Below are 11,131 nucleotides of genomic sequence, written 5' to 3'. Positions count from 1 at the left end.
ACCCTGGATTTCTTAGCACGAATGCTGGTTATACAAGTGTATTCAATTTGAGAAAACAATGAGCTGTACATTTAGGATATTTGTGCTTTTCCGTATGTATTGTACTTCAACTCCCTAAAAAGTTTAACTTAAAAAAAAAGCCCTGAAATATATAGATATCATTTCTTTATGATAAGTTCTTTCGATGGGTGACATGAATCCTCTTGTCTATATAATATTATTTTACCTGATGCTTTTCTACCCCCACTTACAAAACTGAGGTCCAACTGAAATGGAGATACCAACCTCCCACTTAATTGAACTCTCAAGTCCTTGTTCTAACCTCTCTCCCCTATACCCTCCTTTTAACCCTTTTGAGTCTGTGGACTCACCCGGACACTTTCTCAGCTTAGTGTGGTAATTAAGCCCACAGTGGGTTATATTCTATCTCTGCAACTTGGTAGTGGCCTGACCTAATTTACCTTTCTGTGCTTCAGTTTTCTCATCTGTAAAATGTTGTTAATAAGCAATAGTTTCTACCTCATATAGTTGTTGTAGGATTAAATGAGCTAAAATGTGTAAAGCATTGAGAGTTGCAAGCTCTTTGGATGACGCTTGCATTAATGCTATGACTCGCCTTTTAATTTTAAAAAATCCAGATGTATGCTACAATCAATGGTATCTTATCACTGTTAGTTTGCAGTTGTGACATAGATGTCACTGCTTGTGCTTACAGCTTTTATTTTCTTTTTAATGTGTGTATAAGTAAAATATGAAAATGGAACTTTGTCTAAATAGTTTTCTATAAGCAAAAAAAAAAAAAATTAAAATTTTAGAGGTAGCTTTTTTTTACCCTTAGTGGTAAATTAAATAATGGGGCATGTTAATGCATGGTATCTTAGATTTGATGAAACGCCCACATGAAACATCTCACGAAGTTGCTGTTAGAAGCCTTCCAGCATTATTGTATTTTTAAATATTCCCATGCATTATCTGGGCTTTAAATTATGTTTTAAAATCAATCATTTTAAATTAGGTATTTTCCAGTGATCTTTAGAGCTTCCCTAGGAATTGGGCAATTGAAAGACTTCCCAGGGATGCAAAACACTGTGACCAGATGCTCAGCTATCACCTGCTTCCTTCTGCTCTTAATATGCCCTTTCTCCTGTCTCCACTGCCAATCCCAGAGTACCAGCTAACATAGGACCTGGGTACAGAGTGTTCCCTGAGGTCTTCTCCTGCCTGCCACCTCCTCATTCTCATCTGAGCTCAAATGTCAATTCTTCAGAAAGACCTCCCCACCCACAAACCCATAAGCCCAATGGTTCTCCAGCTTTGCTGCATATTGGAATAGTGTTAGGATCTTTCAGTATTACTGATGCCTAGTCCTCATCCTCAGAAATTCTAATTTAATTTTTCAGGGCTCTACCTGGGCATCAGTATTTTTAAGAACTCTCCAGGATATTCTAAAATGCAGCCACGATTGGGAAGCATTGCATTACTCCGTTTGATGATTTTCTGAGTCTCTTAATTAATGACTTGAACTGTGTCTTGCACCAGAAGTGGAATTTTATCCTCGTCAACACCGCGGGTCCCGTATCCCAGCTCTACGAACCCATCTATGAACTGTGCCTCACAGCGCGACTTCTAAGAAGAAGAGTAAGTAGCTTCAGCTGCTTCAAGAGTTGGCGTTGGGCCTGAAGGGAATTCAGGAAGTATTTCAGGTTGGGTCCCTCCTTGGGCCTTTTGCAACTCGCGATTCCTGGGTCAATTTGCCCAATCTCATCCCCGCCCCTAGCTTCGAAGCCTGGTGGGATGTTAATAGAACCGACTGTCCCCTCCAGGTCCTCCGCTTTGATCCGCAACCGAACCGTCTAGCAGATCTCTCCCCCCGCCCACAAGCCCCAGGAGCACGGGGAAGGGTCTGAGAGCTTGTTTACCTGCTTCTGGGGTCTCTGAGGACAAACAATGAGGGGTCTCAAAGAAAGGAAAATTCCCACCGCGAGGCCCAGGAGGGGTTCTGCGCACGTGGAGCAAGGGGGCGCTACTCCTTCCGTGGCGCAAACCTCTCCTCCTTCCTCGAGCTTCCGGCAGCGCAGAACAGCTGGCGGCCAGCCTCAGAGAGGACCGCAGCACAGCTGCTAGGAAAGCCTCCAAAGCATCACTATAATCTATTTAAGCATTTCCCGCCAACTGTGCACCCTCCCCTCCCCTACTGCCCCAATGTGCTGAGCCAGCAAAAACTTCGAAGTCTCCAGGAACTCATTTCGAGATGTATTTTAAGCGAAAAGAGCAAGGTGTTGAATAGGGTGTATAACAACATGAAGATGGGTAGACGACAGATAAGGAGAAATTCAAGTGCAACTTGCTGGTGCAAACATATAATAAGCCCCGGAAATACAAGAAATTAATCGTGGTTGCTATCAGGCTGACGCGCGAGGCGTTGCAACCTGGTGGCTTTTCGAGTTTTTTTAAACCTTATGTAAGTATGTTTTAAAGTTTATATTGATTTTATAGTATATGTTCTATGTTATATGTAACAGATTGTTATGAAAGATACACTTATATATTATTATATATAACACCATACAATATGTTGTATAATACTCATATATCTCTGGCTGGCGGAGTCAGTCTAAATTAGGCTCTACCTACGAGGGCGATCCAAAGTACAGAGACAAAGATTCGCGGCGTGAAAAGGAAAAGAGGATCAGAGGAAATATGTGGGACACCTCGCCCCCAGTATCTTTTCACAGAAGACAACAGAGCGGTTGTGGGGAAAGGGACCAAGGGAAACTAAGGCTCTGGATTACACGAGCGCAACTCCAAGTGCATCTGTAGCTCTAAGCCAGCCGTGGGTGACGCCAGAACCCACGACCCGAGGGACTCTAGCTGGCTGGAGCGCAGACCCCTGAGTTTTAGCCCCCGCCTGGTATTGGCGTTTTTTTGCTCTGGCCTCCTACCAGGCCGTGGGTGGGAAGGACTGTGCGTCACGGTGGGGGCACTGGTCGCGCGCTCCGGAGCGCTACAAGACTCAGTAGAGAAGGAATTGCTTCTGATGGCAAGCGCACCGTCCCGGGGTTCACGTTGTGGGGGTTGGAGCGGCCGCAGGAGCCCCGTGCACATACGAGGGAGAGATCCTAGGTATAGTCCGGTGTCCTCGCCAGTTCGCAATTCAGAGGCTTCCAGCGCCTACCAGAGAGGCGAAAAGAGCCCCCGAAGTCCCCAAATTTGTCCCGGGAACGGGCCGGGATGACTGGAAGAGAAAGGGAAACTCTGCGGACAACCAGGTGGAGAACTGGCTGTTTGTCCCCACTCTCTCTGCCCATCGCCCCTCCATAAAAACTCCGGGCGGGAGACCCCAGTTTTCAACTAAAGGTTTCAAAGTTTCAGGGAGAGGGAATCGCCTCCCCAGCTTCCGGACCAGCTACTTTCAAATTGTAGGCCCTTAAGCAAGTGTACTTCTCCCAACCTCGATGTTCTTATCTGTAAAATGGGGATGATAAAAGTACCTACCTCCGTGAGGTGGTAATGAGAGTTTAAATGGAATGTTGTAGGTCAAGTGCTTGTAGAGAGAGGCTCCTCGCTTCCCCCCTCCGCCCTCTACCCCCAGTTATCCCGAGCAAGAATGACGAACTCCGCCGCAGATTGAGATTTAGGGTGGAGTTATGGGGCCCAGCTGCCTCCAAAGACTCTCATTCTAGAGTTACAGTGACTGCAGATGGGCATGGAACGCCGTCCACTCGCTTCCTCCGAAGCCACTATGCGGGGTCCCCATTCCAACGCCTACGTGGGAGCCTTCTCCCTCAAAGAAAACCGCACACTCCTCCCCATTCACACATACTTAACCCCTCCACCCGGAGCCCTGCAGCTCAGACGGCTGGGATTCCCGTGTACCACTGTAGCTTGTGTCCCTGGACCAGGGCCTTCACTTCTCCAAGCATCACTTTACTCTTCCGTAAAATGGGAGGATAACATTTTAGGTGCCAATTTCAAAAGGTCGTACAGGTAAATCAAGGAGTCTGGCCTATAGTCTGTTTTTTGATTATTTCCCTCCTTTGGCTGCGGATTCCAGGAAAAATTCTACTCTTGGAAAATCAGCCTCAAATAAATAGATGGATCAGTGATCCCAAGCTGTTCCTTGCTCCCCGTAGAGACTCCTTTCCTGTGGGCCCTTCATAATCTAGGGGAGGAGGGCCTTCTTCCTGGCCCCTGTGGAGTGGCTAAGCAGCCCAGGGAGCCCTCCAGACTTCCCTGAATGGCAGTCCTCTGTGGCTGATCTCGTTCTGCTCTTGCCCTGTCAATTTGCAGATGCCGTCACTGAGGCCCGCAGGGCCGCTGCAGAGTGGATCCAGATGGCGTCCTTTTCGGGACTCCCAGGTCAGGGTGCCTTCTCCCGGAGCGAGAGCCCTGTGAGAGGCTTCCAACTATTCATTAACTCCGCTGCCATCGTGCATTTAACCAAGTGGGTGGAGAACAAATCCTGAGCTAAAATATCCTTTTTTTTTTTTTCTTCTTTGATAAGTAACCTGCCGGAAAGGCAAAATCCCGGCGGGGGACGGGAGGGCGAGGAGGCCTGGGAAAAACAGAATGCTAATGGCAGCCTGGAGGGGGCGGAAGGCGCTCCTGGGTTAGGGCGCCCGGCAGCCTCCCTTTGAAATGCACCTTTCCAGCCGGGCTCTAGGGGAAGGCCCTGGATTTCCTTCCCTTCTGGGGAAATGGAAGCTGTTGGAACTACTGGAGACTCTGTTCTCAGGTTATGGCTGACTCACTCCAGCTTCCTACCTATGGTTCACGTTGCCTTTGACCTGTTTGCGCGCCGGTCAGGCGAATCTCTGGAGGAGAAAGAGACTCAGTTCCATGCATCCTCATTTATCTAGTAAGAAGGGCAAACAAAATAAGCTCAATGTAAGCGTGATGGGTAGTAATAGGAAAGACTGTAGACCTTCCTCTGCCAGATGCTGTTCTAATTGTTTTGTATTCTGTGTGTTCTTGTTATATTGGGTGTTGAAGACAGATTAAGAAGCTTACCCAGACTCACAAAGCTAGTAAAAGGAAGAGCCACAAATACATACAATTCTATCTACAATGTTCTGCTTTTTCTCTTAGGGGTCTGAAAAGAGAGAAGTTTAAAAGGTGATCTCTTTGGTCTCTATCCTGTTGACCTTCCCTTCGTCCTCCTTACCTCGCATTCTCTTTCTTCCTTGGTTATCTTGAGGGCTTAATTCTTTCTGCTGAGTAACTCCCCAACCCACACTTCTCCTCTCCTCATTTCTCACATAGGACCAGGATCTGAGCTTCCAGCTGCCCCTGTCATATTGAAGCCTTGGTCCTCAGGATTGGATTCTGCCCACCTGTTGTGCAGACATCCTGCTACACCTGTATCATGAGGGGGCCTTCTGCTGAAACATTAATTTCCAAAGACTCTGCCAACTCTATTAGTGATGTGCAAGTGATTTATGTGCAGGATAATGTCTCTCCTTGACTATGCGGTGGTTACTCGCATTAACAACTGTACTGCATTTCTGGCAAATAACGTTTCTATTTTCCTGTGGAAGAATGTCAACATTGACATATAGACTGAAAGCCATAAAATAATGTGAGAACTTTGGGTTAGGAAAGGTGTAAAAAAGGATTTTTTAAATCTTTAAAAGTCTAGAAAAGATGAAAATACCTGTTTCATTAATTCAGGAAGATCTGTATTTCCTTTTCCTTTCAAGGAGGAAAAAAAGCATTTTTGCTTTAGTCTTACTGATTATAAAGCCTGAGACCTGACACTGTCCTTGGGCTATTTTAGGTATTCTAGTTTGCAGATTTGGTAACCTTTTCTTTCAATTAACAGATGAGCACCTACTAAGTGGCAGGACTTTCAAGGTGAAAAGTAAGCAAGACAGGTGGAGCCTGGTATAACTCTTTCGCATTGTAATGTAACAACAATTAGTCAAACATTCCCATAATTTATTTTTGAGGGTAATTTATTTACTTTGCTTCCTGTGGCTTTTCTCCTTATTTATGTGACTCTATGTACTTTGATAAATATGATGATGATGATAATGATGATAAAACAGCAGTTAAATCGAGGAATTCATTTGTAGTTTAAAAACTACTTTCAAAAAAAATTATTGATTCGGTTTTTAAGAAAAGATGATTCTTGTAATAAGCAACTTTTGGTATGTTTGTTAACTTTCATTCCAGGATTCTCCCACTTCCTCATATTTTAACAGTGAACAACAACTGCATGTAGCAATCTAAATACATGAATCGACAGCTAAGATAACAATTTAAATTGGTCATTTTTGTTAGGAAAAAAATACAGTGAGTTTAACATAACCCTTTGCCTAACACATTTGAAGACTTGGTGATTTTTTTTAAAGCAAGTGATCAGTCTATTTTAGTGTCATGGTGAAATATAAATTCTTATAAAAGTGAAACTGTGTTGGTGGGAGTATCTTGCTGTCATCAGCAGAATCAACACTACTTGTCCTTACTAAAATTCTTTATCTTACAGGACATTTTCTTAAAAAAAAAAAAAAAAAAAAGTGAAACTTGAACAACCTGACGGTGATAAAAGCTCCCTCTCCCTTCTGAAAGCACAGTGGAGGTGGCAGATCTGGCCATCAGAGAACAAAGGGCCAAAGAGTGAACCCGAGATGGTGAAATAAAATGTAACGTCAACAAAGAAAAGGCCATAGATAAATAGTAAAAGGACCAACTCACCACAAAAAACCCATTGACGTTTTCCCAGAGTCCAGGCGAAGCGCTGGTGACCGGTTAATGTTGGAATGTTTTCCTAGGGTTAAAAGGAGAACCGGCAGCAAGTCTGCTCAGAATTTACAAAGTGTTTGAATAACACGGACAGTGTTTTGATAACACATTTTTAGTGGGGGTGAAAATAATAGAATTTATTGGGACATTTATATAGGCCCCCTTGGTTGTGTGTGGGCGATGGGGGGAGGTAAACCATATATCATTGCACTCATCTATAACTCACCACTATAATTTATCCATACATGTGTATATGAATTTGATGTGTAATAGTCCTATAACAGCCAATGCTTCTCAATTTTGTTCTTAAGAGATGAGTGTCCTGATGGAGGTTATCTTTAAGGGAATGAAAGGGGTAAAGAGGTCACCTGGCCGGGATAGCAATCACTTTGTATAATCAGGGTGAGACAGTAGCATGAAGTTAGTATTATTGTTGCAACAACATGAGATCCTTAATAGGCTTACACACAGGCTTGGCCTTGGCTTCATTGTAACCTTCAAAGGGTCCTGCTTGCTCTGTTTCAGGCTGAAAGGTGCAAGATTTGAGTTAATCCAGCCGGTATTTGGGTCTGGAGTTCCACAGGGTCTCCATGTTTCCTCCCCAGTGTTGATGTTTTTGTTCAATGTATTCCAATACACTGTCAGTTGAGCCACATAAAACCAGGCACCTTTCAATAAATGTCTCATTTGGATTTCATGAAGCTTGGGGTGTAATTGAAATCAAACAGCAAACAGGCTGGAAGGCTCTGTTTCTTGCCCACCCAATCTAAGGAGGGTGCTGCCTGACAAGTTCACTGAAGCCACAACCTTAGATTTCTTTTCTGTTCCTATTTTTGGAAAAGAGCACTTGGGTTTTAAAGTGCGGCTGGGACATGTGAAAATAATGTCCCTATCTCTCTCCCTGGTTTTAAGTAAAATTGAGGCAGCAAAAGGAAAGCCCATTAAAAAAAGTAAGAAATTACAGATTTGCTCATCTATAACTCTCCAGGCAGAGACTAGTATATTCCATATATAATAATAAAAATGTATTTAGTTAATTAATACAGAAGAACCATTAAATGAGATTTATCTATCTCTATGCATTCAGAAAAAGTCATCTTTAGTTGAAACAGTCTTTTTCATTAGGTTAAAAAGGCATCGTAATATATATTTATAAAATGTAATATAAATTATGTATATGTTTTTCATGTTCCAAAACTCCTGAGTCCCAGTACAGTTTTGTAGATACTGAATTGTGATTTTCTTTCTCTTTGCTCCTTCCTCTGTAAAATAGACTAAAGTTTGGGTAAAATAATAGATATATTGGAGAGGTGGGGAGAGATAAACTACAGTTTCTTGCCCCAAGAATCAACACTAATCCTGATTACACAAACCGTGTACGTATATATTTAATAATTAGGTAGCACTCTGAATGAGTCCACACGCTTTGCTCTGGGACTGGAATAAAATCAACCCTTTATGATGTGGCGCTGGGGACAGCTGGCCCGCGTTATTTGCGCCAGAGTGGGTAGGAACGATGCCTGTTGCCTGCGATGGCACTTTGCCACGCGCAGCGCTTCCCTGGACGCCTCGAAAGCAATTTGAAGGGACACCAAGGCCCGCTTTCTCGCTGTGATAAAGCGTAAAACTGCTATCTAACCCCCGGCCACCCCTATCTTTAAATAATGTGAGATTCAATCTCACCCCTACTTTTTCCTCAAACACGCCAAAGTTCAGGTCAAGTGTAATGTGGAAAAGTCAATGAGTCATTATCAGGTTCCCCTAGCCCCGGGCTACATCTCCAAGCTGGCCAATCCTCGCGGCCCCTTCCTTTCCTTGCCCTCGCGTACCCCTCACGGAATCTCCCCACTGAAAATCATGAAATCTACGGAATCACAAAGGACTTGCAAAATTTAATTCTTCAAGGCTTCCTTGGGTCAAAATAAAACAAAAGCCAGGGAGGTCCGGGTGGATAGTGGGTGATCAGAGCAGAGAGCCACGCCAAACTCGAACTAAACTGGTGGGAAGAAATGCAAGGAGCGCAGGGATGAGCGCGCTCTGGACCAGCTTTCCAGGGATCTGTTCTCAGGCTACTTCTGCCCATGACCTACGAGTCCCCCGCCCCGGCCCACTCGCTTAACTCGCTCCCTCCCCCTGACTGTGCTTTGACCCTGAAAACCTTCGTGCGCTCTCGGTTTTCACCACCGCGAAAAACTGGTAAATGCCCAGGAGCGTCCAAGTTGCCTCGCTCTCTAACCAAGACGTGCCGTTGTTGGTGCTGCTGTGGTTGGAACCTAGCTGGAAAAGCTTTGAGCCTTTCTGCACTGGCGTGTGAGCGCTTAACAAATCCTGTGACCGCCTCATCTGTTGTGGGTGAAGAGTTTCCCGTGTGATCATGTTCGGTTGGGGAAGCAGGGTCCCGACATCTCAGCCGGAAAATGCGCTCCCGCAGCGGTTATAAGCCGCGTCTGTAATTGCTTATTAACAGAGAATATTCAGGCTTCTCCTTATCAGCAACGAAATATGCCCCATCTCCCGTAATAATAATACAATAAAATATGCCGGCACCACACTTGACTCTACTGTCTGCGGAAACGCTGGGGAGAAACAGGCAGCTGGGGCAAAAGGGCTTCATTCAATAACAAACTGATTATTTCACCAATTATTCTACCTTCTGTGCTGTGCCGCAGAGGAAGGGCGCAGGGAATCTTAACCGCGAGGCTGCTGGGGAACCTTTGTTTCTCCGTGTCAGGACCAACTGAAGGTAAGGTTGGGGAGGATCGGAGATTCAGGGAAACTGAGCGGCTTGAATTTTAAATCGTAGCGAGTATAGTGATTGCCTCCTAAAAGCAGGCGTGTTGACGTGGGCATGAGGGTGTTCCCAGTAGCCCACCCCGCCCGGGCTTTTGATTCTTAAGCTGAGGGCATCGATCCTCAAGGACAGCAGCGTGTTCCCCGCAACCCCAAATCCCAAAAAGCCGAGCACGAGGTTCCTCTCCACAAATCCTGAATTAAAGGGTGGGACCAAACAAAAAGTGATTCTTGTGCGTCTTCCCCTATCGGGAGAAAAGTCTGCCTTAAGTTACAGCCCCTGACGGGTAAAGAGACTTTGCTTGGGCCTCTTTCTAACTCATCCCCAGATCCCGCCCTCAGGGACCGGGGCCTCCCTGCAAGCTGACCAGCAGAACCTTTCTTCCTCCGGGTCTCTAAACCCTGTTCCCGCCTCCGCATTCCCCTCTCAGAGTGTTGAGATGACTTCTGTGCCAAGAGTAGACCCCACTATGGAGTCTCCAAACCCTGTTCCCCTAAACTCCAGCGAAATACAGACACTAGAATTGATTTTCACAGCAGGACAGAGTCTCCAAAAAAAAACAAAAAAAAAAAAATCAGGATAAGGAAAAGAAAGTCACAGGAGACTTGATCCAATTAGTATATGCCTAATTGAATTAGTGTCACCTCCATCAGCCAATAAGAGGGTCCTGAGGCTGTGAGGACGCGAAGCCCCTCCTTGGCAGTAAATATATATAAAGCAGCCAATGACAGCCTGCAAGTTTCCAAGTGGTCAACTTGACCGGTAGTTTAGCAGTCAAGAGGGGCCGAAAGGTTAGCCCTGGTGGGTGGACGGGAACAGAGACCCAAGTCCTCTCCTTCCTAGGTGTGAGTGTGGGAGCAGGGTAAGGGTCCAGAGAAGCTAGAAGGACGGGGAAGGAAAAGGAGGGTGCTTCCTGACCAATTTCCACCTCCTGCCTTTCAAACTCAGTGCATTTTCCTTGCGGAAAGGACGCTGGGTTCAGGGCGCGCGAGTGCGCCTTTGCTGCCCGAGCGTCTCCAGGTGGGTAGCCCCGGCACCGGAGGTAGGGGAAGTTACTTTCCCCTCGGAAGAGGGCGCTGGCTCCCCCATCCTGCCTTTATAATAAGGCCGCGGGAGGAGAGGAAGCACTGCCGTCTGCGCTTTGCAAAGCATGCAGCTAGGGGAGCAGCTCTTGGTCAGTTCGGTGAACCTGCCCGGCGCGCACTTCTACCCGCTGGAGAGTGCGCGAGGCGGCGGCGGCGGGACCGCTGGACATCTCCCCGGCGCGACACCCTCGCCTCAGAGGCTGGACTTAGACAAAGCGCCCAAGAAGTTCTCGGGCAGCCTCTCGTGCGAGGCAGGGAGCGGGGAACCCGCAGCCGCCAGCGCGGGGACCCCCGCGGTCATGCTCAGTGACGCCGACGCCGGGGACGCCTTTGCCAGCACCGCGTCAGTGTCCAAGCCAGGGCCCCCGGACGGCCGCAAGGGCTCCCCCTGCGGGGAAGAGGAACTGCCCTCAGCCGCGACTAACGCTGCTACTGCTGCGGCCGCCGCCACCGCGCGCTACTCCATGGACAGTCTGAGTTCGGAGCGCTACTACCTCCAGTCCCCCGGGCC

General features: G+C 46.5%; 1 protein-coding gene across 1 annotated transcript in view; it reads left to right on the top strand.

Moving 5' to 3' along the window:
- Nucleotides 1-10,685: 10,685 nt before the first annotated feature.
- Nucleotides 10,686-11,131, top strand: part of EOMES (eomesodermin) — a 6,177-nt gene continuing 5,731 nt past the window's right edge. The window contains 1 exon segment of the mRNA XM_025038991.1: nucleotides 10,686-11,131. This exon segment is cut by the window's right edge and continues 1 nt beyond it. Within this exon segment, the coding sequence (XP_024894759.1) occupies nucleotides 10,686-11,131 (446 nt within the window).

The sequence above is a fragment of the Pteropus alecto genome, unplaced genomic scaffold (genome assembly GCF_000325575.1).
Source record: "Pteropus alecto unplaced genomic scaffold, ASM32557v1 scaffold10, whole genome shotgun sequence".
NCBI classification, from domain to species: Eukaryota; Metazoa; Chordata; class Mammalia; order Chiroptera; family Pteropodidae; genus Pteropus; species Pteropus alecto.
Note: the sequence above shows the minus strand (reverse complement) of the source record. Positions and strands in the feature narration are given on the sequence as shown.